Source organism: Amblyomma americanum, chromosome 1 (genome assembly GCF_052857255.1).
Source record: "Amblyomma americanum isolate KBUSLIRL-KWMA chromosome 1, ASM5285725v1, whole genome shotgun sequence".
Taxonomy (NCBI): Eukaryota; Metazoa; Arthropoda; class Arachnida; order Ixodida; family Ixodidae; genus Amblyomma; species Amblyomma americanum.
The window spans coordinates 123,401,682-123,420,142 of record NC_135497.1 but is presented as its reverse complement, the minus strand read 5'-3'; the positions used below and the strand labels follow the sequence as shown (position 1 = coordinate 123,420,142).

Here is an 18,461-nt window from a genome sequence, read left to right as displayed (position 1 = left end):
GCAGGGACACTGTGGTAACAACTGCACACTGACCTGCGGCTAAGCATGCAACTCTGCAGCACCGCCAAGCTTGCGCTGCTTCCTTAAGAAAGCTCAAACTACATATCGTGTGCTGCAGCTCATACTGAGCTTGCAGCATCTAGCAACTTAGGACCTAGTTCTACAGTCCTGCACGATAAATGAGGCTGACATGCTAAGAGTACTAATACCAATCAGATATGCACCACACCTTGTGCAATGAACAAAACAGAATGGAATGAGTTTACTGACCACCTTTAGCACTACAAATTCTGCTTGTGATGTTAACATATGAGGTGCCGAATTCCATTCTTTGCTCAATTAAATTTAAAGCTATTGTGAACTTTTTTTTTTTCTCTCTAATTTTAGTACAAGCAGGCAAAGAGACATTAGTTTTGCTCCTACAACTTTAGTGTGAATTACTTGGACCAAACTTGTGGTAAGAAAAGGCTCCGAGTAAAGATGACACAAATGTCAGGAAAACAAGGCTGCTTAGCGTGTGTAAAGTAAATGTAGATCAACAGAACTTGCAAGTACAATGGAGAAGTAAGCTGGATGGCATAGAGGAAGAAGACACTGTGCCAGACCAAACAACAAAAGATACACATAATCTGGACTGCATCAAATAGAACACTTTCACTATCACAAGGAATCGTATAAATACATATACGAACATTTTGTCTTGTTTCTTTGAAGCATTTGTGTGTACCTAAAGTGTGTGCAGTTAAATTAAAACACTACGACAGTGGTGCACGCATCTTGTGTATATTTCAACCTTTTTTCAGCAAACATGCATGCTTTCTGGCATTATTAGTTTATATAGTTACAGCTCAACAAGAAACAACAATTATGGGGGGGAGCCTGGTCTTGAAAACAAAATTTTATTAATGTAGTCATAATTATGAAATCTTCAGAGAACATGTATTTTTGCGTGCTGATTCTAAATATGTCATTTAGTTTCGTGTAAAACAATTTCTTGAGCACTTATGTAATTTTCATGCAAGTATTTTGTGAAGAGCTTTGAAGAAAATTTGCCACGGGAAATTCGCTGAAATATATGCCATTGGGCTCTCTTGATACCAAGGAATGCAATAAGGGTAAAATTATCATCCTGGCTATCATAGAACTTGAGTTATAAGGTATTGAAGCTGCCACTTCAGAAACAGGAATACACACTTTTCTTCACATTTCTGATGCGACAACTTCAAAACTGTATAACTTAATTTCTATGATAGGCAGGAAGACAATTTTACCCTTATTGCATACCTTGGTGTCAAGAAAACCTAATGGCATACATTTCAGCAAGTTTCCCACAGCAAATTTTTTTCAAAGCTCTTCACAAAATACATACATAAAAATTACATAAGTGCTAAAGGAATTGTTTTACATGAAATTAAATGACATATTTAGAATCGGCACGCAAAAATACATGTTCCCTGAAGATTTTTTTAACTGTGACTTCATTAATATTTTTTTTTTTTTTTCAAGACCAGGCCATTCAAGACCAGGCTTTAAGGAGCCATTCAGAAAAAACTGTGAAGTGCCAAATAGTGCACGTAATAAATTATGGGTTATTTGCCAAGCCATACCTTTTTCAACGCTGCCACAGGGAAGACTTTCTTCGACTTTTGACATCCATATGGGGAGCTTTCACACCTAAAAATTTGATATTCACAGCAGATGACAAATCATTTGTGCACTGTTTGCATTCAGACTATGATCACTGTACAGCAAGCTTTTTTCTGTTATTATCCACCACTAAGATGCATCTGACAGTCTACGATGCTCAGCATAATATACTAAGAGCATGAAAATATGAATTAAAATCCTTACGGTTGTGTATAAACTAGACAGAAACAGGAAAAAGACAACATCAAGGTAATCTTAGTACACCAAAGCCAAAAATGAACTACACAGAACGCATCTGAAAAGAATGCATTTAAATATCAGCAACTTACTGATGTTGTCCACAGCAGTACATAACTGGGTAAGATCCACCACAGTCAGCCAAAAACAGGGAATGGCTTTGACCAGCTGCAATGTCGAAAACCAGGTCATTCCTGGGCATCTAGAAGAAAACAAGACAAAATAATAATGGCAACAGTGAATTAGTCTTCGTTATAATATACCACAGCATGATGTGCTCACAAGCTTCAAATAGCAACTACTGTGTAGCCTCAGTGGGTGCAATTCTCTGCTCAAAGGCAGTTTCTCAGGTATTATTAACAGTATCTATGGTTGCATTTTGACTGAGGAAACAAGCAAGAGTGCTTGCGTGTTTCAACCTGAACGCATGCTAAAGAACCACAAGCATTTGAAGTCAATGTGAATCCCCCATTAGGGCATTCTTTTTAGTCCTGGTATAGCTTTCATTCACAAAACCTACAAATTTTTCAAGCCTTAGACATTAGACATATGTTCATTGGCATATCTAATAGTTTACTGCTTTGCATGAAACTGAAATATATGAAAACAAAAATGCTGACACCTTAATTCATGCTGGAAACATAAATTAAGAGGTCAATGTTCAATTTCACACTGTCTGCTTGTAGCCTACAACCTGCTCTTTGTCCGCAAACTTGCAAAATCTTCATATACAAGGGCCATACTACGTTAATTTGCACTTTTGTATCTCGCACACCGCATGGTCTGCCATAACATTTGCTGCATCTATCATTAGTGGCAGCACAAGTCAGAGGCATCCATCGTGCAGTTTCCAGCGCACTTGCTCCCTGTGAATTCTGGTAGCTGAGCGGGCAGCATGGATAGTGACCGGCAAGGGCAGCACTGGACAACATGGTTCTAGTGGAAGGAGGGTGTCAGTGTCTAAAGATTCACTAGCAACTTGTGGCAGTTCATGGTGAGCAAGCAGCACCCAAAGAACCGTATTCTACAGGGTGGAAGGCTGGCAGCCCTGGCTTCCACCCGCACGATGTTAGCGGGCATTATCACATTTGGCGGGGCCCCTTTGCTGTTGATGCGCAGCTTGCTTTCCAGCCTTCCACCCAATAGAAGACAGTTCTTCAGGACAATGCCTGCTCGCCACACACTGCCACAAGTTACCAGTGCCACCCTCCTTTCATAAGAACCGTGTCGTCCAGCACTTCCCTAGACAGCTGCTCTCAATGGTGTCCAATCGGTTAATGGCACGCAGAGAAAAAAAGTGCGCTGGCAACCACAAAATGGATGCCTCCGACTCATGCTGGCCTCTGGTGGTGGAAAGCACTTCCCACTACTAATGACAAGTGCAAAAAAAACGACACGGTGGACCATGCAGTGCAGAAGATACAAAAGTGCAAACCAATACGGTACAGCCCTCATATAATGTTCCAAAACCTCACCCAAAACAAGGACTGATGATTGTGTGCAACACAATATGTTATCAGTGCTATAATCGCAGTCAAAGCCTGCCAAGAATTAACTTCCAATTCTTTCTCAGTGATTTCCCTACATTACAACTATACACTAAACTTCATCTGTGATTTTACTGAAAGCATATAAGAAATTGTGCTGACATGAAGAGCTCACTGCATTTAACTATTTTTAAATGATCTATGAATTTTCAAATGGCATGCCATTGTGGAGGACTCCAGAAAAATTTTGATCCTTTCGGAGTCTTTAATGTGCACTAATACATTGGCATGCAGGTGTTCTTGCATTTTACCACCATTAAAATACAGCGGTGGGTCACGTATGTGTTTACTTCCCTCGCTGTTCAAAGACTTAGTAGTCAGCACCCTTCATCTATTAACACAACTTTTAATGAAATCTGATAGCTTAGCCCCATGAAACAGCTTAAAATGACGAGGTAGAAGTAATTTTTTATGCACGACACATTTTTTAATCCTTTGGTGAAGTTTTTAAGCTGCATCTGATGTGTAAGACACAATTTCTGTCATTTTTCAGAGTTACGACTCTCCTCACTACGCTTGCCAAGATCCAAAGATAAACTTTTTTGAGGAATCCTTTGAAGATAACTGCTTCCCCAGGGCAGTAGTCTTAGGGCCAGCTTAAGATACATTTCAATACAAGATGCAGCTCATGAACTGTACTAAAAATACCAACTTTTTAATACGTTTATATATCTTTTATTGATGAATTAGTGCTTCTTAGCTGATGTTTTGCATACTTCCCTCATTATTGGCATCTATTTCAAACATTGAAATGAGCAGATGATACAGTCTGATCTTTGATAGTTTTTGGAAAAAAATGTTGTAGCCAAGGCAGTCTTATCACTGCCAGTTTCTTTAAAAAAGATCCCCACATAAGGCAGTCTCACCCAAGGTGCTTAAAGTGTTCAACAAAGTGCAGCACAGAATGACACACCAGCGGAAGAGATAAATACAGAAAAGGCACTCATCTCATCCCTTTATACCCTCATGCCCACTCTTTCCCATTTGCACTCTATTTTTCTGAAGTTCTTCTACACAGTACAATTAACAAAAAATGGAAGTTCCACTCTGGCTACCCACCACGGTGGCTCAGTGGTTAGGGCGCTCGGCTACTGATCCGGAGTTCCTGGGTTCAAACCCAACCGCGGCGGCTGCGTTTCGATGGAGGCGAAACACTAAGGCACCCATGTGCTGTGCGTGCACGTTAAAGATCCCCAGGTGGTCAAAATTATTCCGGGGCCCTCCACTACGACACCTCTTTCTTCTTTTCTTCTTTCACTCCCTCCTTTATCTCTTCCCTTTTAGAGTCCAGTTGAGGTGTCCGCCGATATGCCAGACAGATACTGCGCCATTTCCTTTCCCCAAAAACCAGTTTTCATTTTTTTCATTTTTCAACTCTGGCTAATCTGATAATGTGTAAATAGACACAACTTTAATTCACATGACCAAACACCCAATCAAGTGAATTAGTGCCACAGCATACACTCCACCTTATGACATTAAAAAATCTCCTCCAAATATTATATTTTATTATTGCAAATACAACTGTTGCTTCGTTAGAGCTACAGATGTACTTGACCAGCATTACATGCCATGGAGGCTATGCTAGCTAGGAGTAAAGCCGTAAGAATAGCTACACCTGGCTGCCTTTTTTCACCGATTCTTGAAATGACTGAATGCCTTCTCATCAGAGAATGCACTTTACAAGATTATTTATCACCAATTCATGCGCACCAAAGCAGTTTTCTTAGCACGTCCTGCACATGCGACAAGGAAGGCACATTTAGCACTTCAGCAAATGGTATGTGAGAGGCGGAAGTTTTGAACTGGTGCCCAGAATTATGGTACGTCTGGTCACATGCCCGAATGTTGCATATGGGCTATGAAGAACACCGAAGTGGAGGGCTCCAGATTACTTTTTACCACAAGAGGTTCTTAAATCTGCACTAACATTGCACACCATGACAAGCAGCTTAAACCTTTTGGGACATGCACACACTTACTTGCAGATGCTTTTAATTCATACAAAGAAATGCATAATTTCTGTTGTGCAATAAGGGCAACTGTTCTTATTCACCACTTCTAATGAAATTTGTACCTCCCTTACAGTATTATTATCAAAGAATTAGCAAAACCCTGAACTTTTTGTTGTGCTGTTTGTCCTTATGGACTATGTGAAGTTAAATTTAATGGTAGTTTAAACCAACCATCCAGCACATAAAGAGGTGATGGCATGTGCTGTGTCAGCATCTCCTACAGGCTTTGTGCTGCTGGAATGTGCAATAAACACTACCTACTGCCTTCCTAGAAGCATGCATTTGCACGGATGGTTGCATGCTAAAGTTTTTTCCAACTTGAATAAAAACAGCGCAGGAACAGGGACAAGAAAAAAGAAGATGAGACATGCGCTTGTCCCGTCTTCTTCTTTCTTGTCCCTGTTCCTGCACTGTTCTTGTTCAAGTATGTACCAATTCGCTCAACTCGCTCTGTTACTGAGGTTTTTCCAAGTGTGCTGGTAATTGTCGTGCTCACTGGACTGGGCTGTCTATGTACTAATAGCATGGGGCATTTACAGTGCACAAACGCTGTTTTTTTCTTTTGCTGCACAGCATAAGATATGATAAACCTGCAGTGGAGCATGTTTGTGCTCAAATATGGAGAAGTGCTTTGAAACAATACATACTGTCGATGCTTTCTTGAAACAAAGCAATAAAATCTCATAATGTGGTTAATACTACCCCAGCATTCAAACATGCCAGAGTGGACATAGTCTTAAAAATTGAAAGCATGGTTTGCATGATAAGCAGTTCTGTAAAACAGCTGTGCAAGCACAAAGAGCATGTACCTAGAATCGGGACATCTTTTTGCACCTTCACATACATATTTTAAAATGCAAAGCATACCCAATTTCTGAACACATCACACTAGCATTCATGCAGCAGCCACAGCTTTGTAGTAATTTCTGTGAACATTTTGGATTTCGTGTCGATTATTTATCAATCCCTCTCAAATGCTGACCTTGATATACCTTCTATGAGGAGACATTCACAGAGACCCAAGTTATTTGCATCTATGCTAGATGCTATTTGAATAGCAGCCTTAAGCAGTATTTAAGCAGCCACTTGATTCCCACAAGAGCCGATATTCTGATCCCCAAATATGTGGCATCCAGCACACTGGAAGAGCACTGAAGCTTTCCATTCATGTTCTGAATGTGTAAGCAAATATGGCAAAGTAGATTTTTTTGTGTATGTGCAATCTTATTTACATGCATGCTGAATGTGAATGCCTTGTAGAGGTGCAGTCAAATAAACAAATGTAAGCTTTACCAGCTTGCATGATAAGGCCTAAACTGAAGATCAAACCTCTTCATTTCATTTGCACGAAGATCAGCCCTATAGGCTAACATATTTTAATTATCAAAACAATTTAAACGATAAAATTAACTGCATTCCCATCATTCTGTTGCTACAACAATAATACCGAAAAAAAAATGTGTCTGCTAACACATAATTCCGTGAAAAATGTTGAATTCTGTGATTTTTCAAGGAAATATGGTAACTAGGTGCCCTATTAATAGCCCTCATGACTCGGAAGAACTGTTCCTGTGTTTATAGAGCACAATGTACTATACTTTACATATCCCATGCAAAGCCACTCATAATTTACCATTGCTCTTGCTTGGCAAGAAGAATGCACAATAGTAGTAGTAGTTGGAACTTAAACGGGCCCTGCGACGGCAATCAAACGTGAGGTCTTTATTCTTTGTATGCAAAGTAAAGGACACTATGATGCCTGAACGCCCAAAGAGTTCGCCAAATCGTAATATTTAATACTTTAATCTTTTCCAGAAATTTGTTTTGAGCTGATGGAGTCTCAATGCAGCAGTGATTTTCAGCAGTGGAAATCAGGTGGCATCTAGATTTGGAACTGCCTTTCTGATCGGTAGGGCATCCAGTTTGAACCTAGTTCCTTTATACTCGCGAAATGGACCTGAAATATTATGCCTCTGAGCTCTGTAAGCTTTTTGTATGCCACAAAAACTGAAAAGAAGCAGTGAAAGCGAACAAAAACTAATAAGAATGACACTAGGGGTGACACTTTCAAATTCACTTCACACTTTTGTGGAGGCGAGCCCTGTTCAAACCACACCAAGAAGGCAGCGAAAAAAGTCAGTAAACACACTTTGCCCAAAATTATGAAGAGAAAAGTTGGACAAGAGAAAGGAGGCGAGGTTGGGGGGGACCAGCGTTAGCTTTCCAATCCTACCGACAAAGAATCAACAGGGAGCTTTCTTTGCTGAGTTTGTCACCCCTACCTGTCAACAGCGCATACACATATGGACAACACTGCCAAAATGCACAGCTGTGGGCTGCCCTTGCAAAGCAACAACTGCATGCAAACTTCCGCTGCATGTGTGCTAGGCGAAGCTCTGATTTATAGCACCCAACCTCAATTTGATTATTCTATGTGGAATAACTTTTGTTTGCTTGCTCCAATTTCAATAATCCTTTCTGCACTGGTCTTGAGAACTCACAATGAATCCATTTAATCAGATTAATAGGCATTGAAGAAAACATAGCGGTGCCCCTTTAATGGATAAGCTGCAACTTAGGACATAATACACCAGACAAAGATGAAGAATGCATGCGTGCACAAACCCGTTCATTATGACCTTGGATGCTTTTCAATTGTTGCTAACTTTGTAACATTGTCTTTCCTCACGTAAGCAATGGAATGGCACTTAGCAATCAGCCACTTGTGCAAAGAGGATGCTAGTTGCAGAGGCATCACAATAGTTCACATTAATTATTATGCACAAATTATATACCATATTTACTCGCATAATTTGTGCCCTCGCATGATTTACGAACCCTTAAATTATTATCAGAGTTAAAAAAAAACAACTTTTACTCGCACATTCTACACCCCTGCAGAGCCAGACCACCAGCATACATGCGGGTGCACTCAAAGCAGGGTTGGGAAGATAGGCGCCGCCGTGGCGCCGTGTGCAGCTGCGGAAAGTGTAAGTGGTCACTTTTCCGGACGAACAGTTGTGACAGCAAACTTCCGGTAACCTCTGGCGCCTGCCGGAATCCGAAACTACTGAACCGTTTGCTGTTCGATTTATTGCTTTGTTAGTCTATTGCTTTGAGCTACACAAGCACTGTCATGTCATCTTGCAGGGAACTACATAACGTGGGGCAGGGCAGGAGGGAGTATGCATTGTATATTTGGAGTCAACTACATACAGCAACATACGGCACATACTGCACATTATGGCCTTTGCAGAATTTTTTTTTAGGGCATGTTCGTGAAATATCCACATAATTTGTGCCCCCACTTTTTGAGGCCTTAATTTAAAGAAAAAAACGGCGTAGATGATGCAGGTAAATACGGTATTTCATGCAACAATAGGAGCTGTGTGGGATTCTTCTAAGTATTCTTCCCTCAAAGTGTTTCACAAATGTTTCCTAGTAAATTTATGCTCATCTAGCTCCTGGTTTCCTAATGGTGCCTATATGCTTTAGCAAAACCTCATATTTTTGGCATTTCAGCTAAGACGAACCCCAGACAAGCTGAACAAGTTTTCTCGCTTAAAATGCGTCATCAATCCTAAAATTTGCACACTGACTGGAGAGAAATGGCGTCACAAGGTGAGAGCATTCCTACTGGCTGGAGAGAAATGACATTATCAGATGGCAATGACGTTACCACACTGGAAGTAACATCACTTCCGGTAAAGGCATCAACAGCTTCTAATGCAACTGCACTACCAACAACACATAAGGTAATTAGGTGCCCCTATGAATTTTTTTCATTTCATTGCAGGAACATTATGCAGGTGAAAAAAACTTTGAAAAGAATGCAATGTTGTGGCAATTATATTTGAAATGCTTCAGCATTTAATACATGGTCAAACTAGCCATCAAATTCATAAAAATTATGGCTTCCTTTCAATGATGAATTTCAGCAGCAAACAGCAGATTAAAGTTTTGGCTAGAGCTGAGAGGGTGCATTTTCTAACCACTGATGTTCAACTCCAACACTCATGATCAGAACCATACGCTACAGCTGTGAGAAAGATACTAGCACGGAGTCTACTACCACGCATTTCTTCAAACTAAAAAATGCACCAAAGAGGCAACAAAGGTGCAAAAATTATGGATTCAAATAAGACAAAAGTTCCAATCAAGCTATGCCAGCCATTTGGTCTACATTTCTCATCGTACATTTTTCTTTTCAAGTAAACAGTTCTTAACCTCTACCGAGCTAGGTCTTAAAGTGAAAATCTATAAATGGCAATGAAAGTATGAACACACAAATACAAAATTTAAATTTCTAGTTCCTCATATAATGAAGAAGTATCTTAAGTGGTATTCATTACCAGAGAAAAAAAAAATGTCGCAGAAGAATTTGTTTCCATTTTGCACTTTTTCAGGTTTTCCGCAACTACACATACTGCCATGCATGAATAGCAGTTTTATTGAAAGTTACTAGCAAGAAAATACCACACTAATACCTCACAAACACATACAAACATCTACATGCAGGGAATAATAGCCTATAGCAGTCCTTCAAGACTTACAGCAACCAGTTTAGGAGTGGAAATGCATTTGGCTGCAGGGTTGTGACCAAGCTGCGAGACATCATTCAAGCCCCAACTGAACACGCTGAAACTGCAGGTGAGAGCCAGTGAGTGACCATGGCCAGCGCTCACTTTCAACACGCCAGAGTCATTCAGGTGCTTCATCAGGCAGGGCTGCATTCTGTGGAACATGGAAGGAGCACAAGCAGGCTGCCTCTGAATGCTCACAGGACCTCGCAAATCATGGCACTTCTGAAGAGTAGGCAAGCAAAACTGCTCATTGCACAATATAGGCACTCCAGTTATATATCACCAATGCTGTTAACAATAATTTGAGCTGGGAGATTTGCTCGTGGTGAGCCACACAATACTGCATGGTTTGTTTCAAACTACTTGACTGAAACAGACTGCGAAGCAAACAAAAATTACTTAAAGCTCTAACAAGAACAAGAAAATGTAACCTGAATCTCGCATCCCAGCTGTCTTTTTGCATTCGTGCTTTCAAAAAACCTAAATTCTTCTCAAACAATTTTATAAAACAATTTTTTTGTGCTAGAATGAAATAAAATTTTGATTTGATTTGATTTGAAAAAGCATGTAATTGTTGAAGAATGTTTGACGATACCCACTACATATAAATTCATGGGTGTTACGAAGTAAACTGCTCTTCGTGCAATTAGTGAACCAAACACCTTGCAGCGATCCATAGATACAAAATGTTGCAAGAAAACCTACAGAGGCGACATTCAGTAAAATAAAAATGCTTAAGCTGGTCTAACCTTTAAAATTCAGTATTGCAATATTACTGCAATAAAAAAATGGCAATCAGCATATGCTTCCATCTCTTACAATGAAATCCAAAAAAATCTGGAACTAAATATTTTTTTAGAAGCCCATAAAGGGCTCTCCTGTGGTCGTCAGATAACTTAGTTGCAAAATTAGGCACTTTTGTCCACACCAGACATTTGCTACTAATGGCTAAGTGACAGCTAAATTGAACACCTAATTTTTCTATTTAAAAAAAAAAAAGCCAATGGTTCTAGACACTTATTTCCCGGAAGTTTCAGGCTAAAATGAAACACAAACAGACATGATAAAACACACCCACACATTACGCATTATGACTCAACAACACAAATGAGCAACCAGCTGCATTATTGCATGACCCTTCATGCTAAAACTCATGCTGCTTGGTTGGCAATGCAGATACATCAAAGGGTTTGTGTACCGGATCTCTGACAGCATATACCTTCTCTGACAGCATATATCTTAATTATTTACCATCCACAGTGCAGCTGGGGATATACACAAAGACACTTATACTAACAGAAAACAAAAAATAAAACAATACAGGGGTGCTGCTGTGGGCTAGTTTGTTTGTCGTGACAGAAAGGAACAGTGTTCCTTTCAAATACAGGTTTTACCATAAATGTAGGCCGACCCCATAACTTAGGAGGCTTCTTTCAGAGAAAGTGACAATCATTTTTTGGCATGCAATAATAAAACATTTTTCACGTGGCACCTTCAGCTTCGTCTGCCCTAATAACACTGTCCTGCAAGCCACTCAGTGTAAGTGAAACACACTACTCCAAACTCATTTTAACTGCGTTAAATTGGACTTCCTCCATAGCAAAGAGTAAAACGAAGACTCCTGGCACCCTACACTACAGTTTTCATGCATATCCATGGTTTCTGCCAAAAATGAATGAGATACCTAGTTTTTCACTCTCAAGGCATGCACTTAATGCCAGTAATGCATCACTTCTGACAGACAACATGTCTACCATTACCAGATGAGAGAGAATTAGGTGAAGTAATGTGACTAAAATGCCTAAAAATGGTAAAATTGGCCTGCCAGGTCACATCTGTTAGCTGCAGACAAACCTTCCTTGGTCAGTTATAAGTCGACCAGGTTTGGTCACGATTAGAGGCTGACCAGCTTAAAATTTGGATGCCCTTCATCGGGCAAAAGGCTGGCTTATACTCTGGCAAGTACAGTGGAAACATTCATAATTACAAGCAAGCAATGCTCACACAGTAAAAAAATGCCGCAATAAGCAAGATTAGACCGAAGATTCCTGAAACATGATCTCTGTATAGATCAACACTGTGTTTACAAAGATAGGCAGCACTCGGGGATGCCAGATGAGGCCGAGGGTATCGTCTGCACCATCGTCTGCTAAGACAGGCAGTTTGCTTTCGTTCGCTTACAATGGCGTTTGAGAACTGCTTTTTTATAGCTGTTTAAGCTGTCAGGTCTGAACAAATGAGCAAATGTAGTGCATGGAGCAGCATGTTTGGTTTTATGCGTTTTAATGTACCAAAGCAACTCGGGCTATGAGTAGTAATGGAGGGCTCCTGATAATTTCAACTGCCTGAGGTTCGTTAATGTACCAGACATCGTACAGTACACGGGCCTCTAGCATTTCGCCTCCATCGAAATAAAACTGCCACGGTTAGGATTGAACCCACGCCTTTCGGGTCAGCAGCCAAGCACCATAACCACCGAGCTACAGTGGCGGCTGCATGGGCAGCATGTCTGACTCATCAAGAAGTTTGTGCAATTTGATGATTTGGTTTTGTTTATTGGGTTTAACGTCCCAAAGCGACTCAGGCTATGAGGGGCACCGTAATGAAGGGCCCCGGAAATTTCGACCACCTGAGGTTCTTTAACGTGCACCGACATCGCACAGTACACAGGCTTCTAGAATGTCGCCTTCATCGAAATTCGACCGCCGCGGCCGGGATCAAACCCGCGTCTTTCGGGTCAGCAGCCGAGCGCCACAACCACTGAGCCACCATGGCGCCCTTTGTGCGATTTGAAGAAACACCAAGCTAACACAGCATCTGTTTGGTGTGTCCTGCGTTATAACACACATTTATCATGACATTTTAAAAATATATCAGGTTCAAAATGTTGCTGCACACTTTGACACAGTCTTCTTCGAAGTGCTCGCCAACTGTTAACGAATGGCTGCCTCTATGGGTACTCTGTGAAACAACAAAACGCAAAGTTTTGTTCACGTGTGCTATAAAAATATCTCTCCTTTGAAATTATGTTTCATACTTTCACATTCTATTCTAGGATGTACTCAGCTTTTCTTCACAAAGGGACGACATCATAGGTGCAATGTGAAATCAGAAAACTGCTTTGAAAACTTGTCTGCATGTATTCCTATGGGCGTAACCCTAACTGTCACCTCTAACCGTAACCAGCCAGCAACAGTAGTGCTACCGCATTTTGCTTTAGTCACAGATCATTGCTGGCTTATATACTACTAGTCGCTGTGTTCCTGCATGTTCTACTGCATGCAGCATATTAAGAATTAAGCTCTAAGGGGTGTGTATATGGTCAAGTCTGACACAGTGCACTATAAGGTATGCTTGACCTCAGCACAACCTAAAATATAAAACACAGACCACGTGTTTTGTTTTCCTTCATAGCCATAAACTGCACTACAATATGTTTCATGAAAAAGCAGGAACACTGAAAGAAGGTTCCTGCTTTCCAATTCCAGCGAGGTGCAGGTCAGGTATGAGAAATGTGAATGGGAACACCAGTTTCAGACTCAAGCACGAAATCTATCTTACCTTTTGCATCAAACATCACAAAATCGCAATGCGTTGAATTCACCGACAGGGAAACTTCACAGAAGAAGGCAAGAAGTATACTTGTCACTCAAACCGAGGAAGTAACTGTCGATTTCTTGAAAATAAGTTCTTCCCTTTTACGTTTATTATACCTGTACAATCTGTTCTCTTTCTCTCTCTCATATGCATGCACACACACACATTTCTTTGCAAACTGACCCTTCACCACACCACACCACGTTTGGCAGGTTGGTCGTCCACTCCTGGCTTGAACACGCAAGAGTTGTGGCTGCGTTCATCAGATGGCCATTATGTCCAACACGGCCGCGAATCGAAGAAAAGTGGCACAGGCATAGAAGAATTTAGAGCTGGTGCTTCTTGTCATCAGCCACTTTGCTTTGAAGCACACATGCAATGGACACACTGGCGCTCTGAAGATCACAGCCATGTCGCTTGTGTGTTCAAGCTAGAAGAGGACGACCCTGTACAGCGGTCGCTATGTCTAGGTGGACATCACAAGTGGAAGCAGTGAGCTTAATGTAACTGGAAACCTTACTTTGACTTCCTTGAGGAAATAGTGTTAATGCATTAAGTTCTAATAATGTCACTGCAATGGAATACCCCAGACTACAAGTGCCGCAAAGCCGGTGGCCCATGTGCCTTCACACAACATGCCAAGCTTCAGTTTTAGTTGTATTTAAGCACTCATGTGCTTGCCTTTAAAGGGGCACGCAATATTTTCCTCAGTGCCGCTTAATCTGGTTCAATGGATTAACCACGTGTTCCAGAGATCAGTGCAATAAGAATTATTGAAATCTGAGCACGCATACGAAAGTTATTTCACTTAGAAAATTCAAAATCAAAAGATCAGACAAAAACACATTTCACTCGCCCAGAAAGCTTACAGCACCCAGAGACATCATACTTCATATCCATTTCCCCAGTATAATGCAACTAGGTTCAAACTGGACACCCAAGCAATCAGAAAGGCAGTGCCCAATATGGTTGTCACCTCATTTTTGCTGCTGAAAATCGCCACTGCATTTCGATACCATCGGCTCTAAATGAGCATTTCTGGAGATGATTAAAATATTAAATATTACGATTTTGGCATCCCTTCGTGCGTTCAGACATCATAATGTATCATGCTTTGCATACAAAGAATAAAGACGTCATGCATGATTTACGTCACAGGGCACCCTTTATAAACTGCATTCTCCAAGATGTCAACCTCCACTTTCACAACATTCTGCAAATAGGTTGGGATTCCACACTACTATGAAGCTTTGCTTTAGTTTTTTAAATCTGAAGGATTGATACATCAGCTGATACAGTTAAAAAGTTTATCACTAGAAAACACAAATAGGGTGCTCAAGCTTGGAATAGAAAATACGTATCGTGGTAGTACTGAACTCACTAACCAGGAATTTCAAACAGAACAATCCTCCGAGGAAAGTGGCCATTAACATGCATATATATCCGCTTTGATAAACTTCACAGCAAGCTGGCTTTAACAATCTACAGTTAATGAACAATTTCAAGGACACTCAACAAACGCGCTTTGGTATCCAACTCGTAAGCATTACTATAGTGCTCTGGAGTAGCTTCCCAAAAGATGCCTTTTTTTTTAGCTGTTGCCACATCAGAACACATTTTTAATTAAGAAAGACAACAACGCACAAGATAATAATTTTTGCTTTTACTAACAGGACTGTACCGCAGCGAAGGTTCTATGTAAAAATTTGGCTTAAACCAATAATTGCAGCAATTATGATTTCCTTAACAACTATAATTTCGTTGATATGCAGTTATATTCTAGGCTGAGCGAGGTCAACATAAAAGAGAAAGGCTGTTACCTGTCGAGGTCATCACCATGTCCAAGCTGACCATAAGATCCCTTGCCCCAGCTCCAAACTTGAGTGATCATGCTGTGCTTTGGCAGCTGGAATTCTCTGATATCAGAAGATCGTGACGAGTTCTGCCGTCGCTCAAAGTGATTTTCTGTCTTTTCAGAATTGCAAATATTTGGAATCTGATCAGACTCAACCAACTCAAAGGACTCGGCGGAGCCACTGCGAGATCCTGTTGCAGTTACCTGAGGTGCAAAAGAGACAAAGTTAAGGCGGTCAACAAAAAGTGAAGTGACACGAGAAAACATGTTCTTCATGGCAACTGACGAAGTTGAAGAAGATATTTCCTTGTTAGGCTCACTGATAGAGTCCTCTGGTACAGACTTTCGTGTTTTGGATTGAGGCTTGTGGCCAAGCTGTCTGTCAAGAAACTCCATCGCATGTTCAGGATTAAGAATCGATGATGTCCGTTTTGAAGGCATGGATGTAGACCTCAAGCGTTGCATGGGCCCTCTTCGTAGTTCTACACCTTCAAATTCATCACAATCTGCTTCTTGGACTTCACTAGCAGGCATTTCGTGCCGATTTTCTTTGGTAGCTGAGGCGCCCGATACTGGAAAAGCTTCATCTTGAACGCTTGTGGTAACATCAGTGTTCACAGGCAGGGCGGAAACCAGTGATGCTTGAATTTGGTCACTGGGATGCAGACTTCCCGCTTCAGAATGTAAATCTTGGGCTTGCAAGTCTGCACTTGGTGACTGCTCTTCAGACCCATCTGGTGAAGCCTTTAGAGTAGCTGAGCTTTCTATCACATCTTCGTTTCCCATGCTGCCTTCCGAATTGCCAGCAATGGCATCATCCTGAGCAGAGGTCAGCTTTGAGACCATGCAAGGCAAACCGAGAGGGCAGGTGGAAGACTTCACAACACAACTACTGCATATGACAGCATCATCTTCAGTGATCGCTGGTGGGATGTTTTCTGTCACAGCTAAACTGTGAGTTGCACCACATGCCACTGAAAGCACTTTCTTCTCCTTCAGGAAGTCAATTCTCTTTGGTAGACTCTTTGTAGCCGCATTAAGCCCAAGCTGAGGGCCAGTGCCCCAGGCAAACACCTCGTGGTTACCTGTCAGGGCCAGTGTGTGAACAGGGCCACATGAAATGCTAATTACAAAAACACCACCAGTGACTGTGCAACCGCATTCTTGGCATTTCCCAAGTTCTTTCAAGATCTCAACTTTTCTTGGGCTGAGAAGTTTTTCTTCAGGAAAACCGCACTGTCCTTGGTTATTTTGTCCCCACATGTAGACCAGGCCATCTATAGTCAGAGCTGCACTGTGATTTGGTCCACATGCAATATCCTTTGCAGCACAATTCACCCCAGTAACATGGAATGGTACTGTTGAATATTCAACAGTGTTTCCGCTGCCAAGTTGCCCATAGTTATTTTTCCCGAAAGCAAATACTTCGCCATTATCTGTCAAAAAAAGACAGTGGTGTGAACCAAAACTAAGGGACGTCACAGTATATTTGCCAATGGAAATGGATGACAGCGGACTGTTGCATGTCCACAGTATGCCTTGTACCTCGGGTGATTTGTCTTCATCTGACGTTCTGTAAACCAAAAACCACTGAATGTTACTACTTCTGCGAAAAACCTTAAAGCAAAGCACATTTGAATGAACCTATTATTACATTGAGAACAAAACCACGCATACATATGTCAGCCCGAAGCGTGCTTTCAGTATTTTCAATCACCCAGAACACACGAAAAAGTACTCAGTAGCTCCCCGGCGACAATACTTTACTCACCACCAGACATAGTTCACAAAAGAAAAAAAGAACAAGAACGCCGCTATCTCTGGGTCAATAACCTACTTCATTGATACTTTGTTCGCGAACCTAGCACACAAACGATACAACTCATTTCTGGCGGTATGAAATTTTGAGGATGTAGGCTTTTTTATATTTTTTTGCAACGGTTGGCGAATCAAAATGACTTCATCTAGGAAATGTACACCAGGTTCACGGAGAAACTGTTGCGCGAATATAAACGGCACTTTGAGCGAGACATAAGCAAACATTTCCCACCGAGCACTAGAAGTTGGCAAATATAACACGCCACCACTCCACTATCGACGAAAACATGACAGGGCGAATAAACCGTCAATTAGTGATCAAGCAACAACAGAATCCATATTTTCTTCAAAAAAACACCGTTCAATGCTCGAGAACATACTCACTCTTCGATCACACCCATGATTTGGCGTGTCTAATCTGTTCTTTTGTTATCCATTGAAGACAGCGCAAACCACAAGCTACTCCCCCACACGGCTGCATCACAGACAGAAAAAACCCATACAACTGTCAATGCATTCGTAAAATCGGCAGTCTTCGATCACTTCAACGCTGGCAAACATCACGCAAGAGCAACCTTTCCTTAACCGAACTGACGCTGCTGCACATATGATAAAACGAAACTTGCACCCAGTGTTGCTTGTGAACAGTTGGACAGAAGCAACAAGATAACTGCTGCGACGTAGTGGGGTGGTAGTGGTGGGCAGCAGCAGAGCGGTAGAAGTACTAGAGCTAGAACATCACAGATTCTCGGCTGCTTGCACGGAGGAAGGAAAGTTTCCTTCAGGACTGCTTGGCTGTTTAGCCTTTTGTTGCATTCCATCGACTGAATGGCTGAATGGAGTTTTTTGGATAAATGCAGCAAGCGAGGAAACGAATGATTAAGTAAATGAAGTTCAATCGGCCCGAAGGACGCAGATTCGATCCCGGGCGCAACGATCACACTTTCATTGGAGGCGAAATTCTACATGCCCGTGTACTGCGCGATGGCACGTTAGAAAACCCAAGGAAGTCGAAATTTACGGAGCCTTTTTCATGTACTACGGCATCCCTCATACCCACGAAACATAACTTCTATAAAACGTCTTCGAACAACTCCAAACATCTAGCAACGCCTAACTCTGGATTGAAACGTTTAAAAAACATCTCAGCAATGGAGGTTTA

At 41.3% G+C, this 18,461-nt stretch overlaps 1 protein-coding gene across 4 annotated transcripts in view; it reads right to left on the bottom strand.

Annotated features, from left to right (window-relative positions):
- Nucleotides 1-17,929, bottom strand: part of Als2 (Amyotrophic lateral sclerosis 2) — a 61,505-nt gene extending 43,576 nt beyond the window's left edge. For 3 of the 4 annotated variants that reach the window (XM_077646749.1, XM_077646750.1, XM_077646752.1), the window contains exons 1-5: nt 17,684-17,929; nt 15,447-17,054; nt 10,000-10,180; nt 1,977-2,086; nt 1,608-1,674 (exon numbers count right to left, since the gene is read on the bottom strand). In XM_077646749.1, coding sequence (XP_077502875.1) covers nt 1,608-1,674; nt 1,977-2,086; nt 10,000-10,180; nt 15,447-17,054; nt 17,684-17,700 — 1,983 coding nt within the window. In that variant the 5' untranslated portion in view covers nt 17,701-17,929. The remainder of the gene's footprint in view (nt 1-1,607; nt 1,675-1,976; nt 2,087-9,999; nt 10,181-15,446; nt 17,055-17,683) is intronic. The other variant, XM_077646751.1, reaches the window with a different exon arrangement.
- Nucleotides 17,930-18,461: the final 532 nt, after the last annotated feature.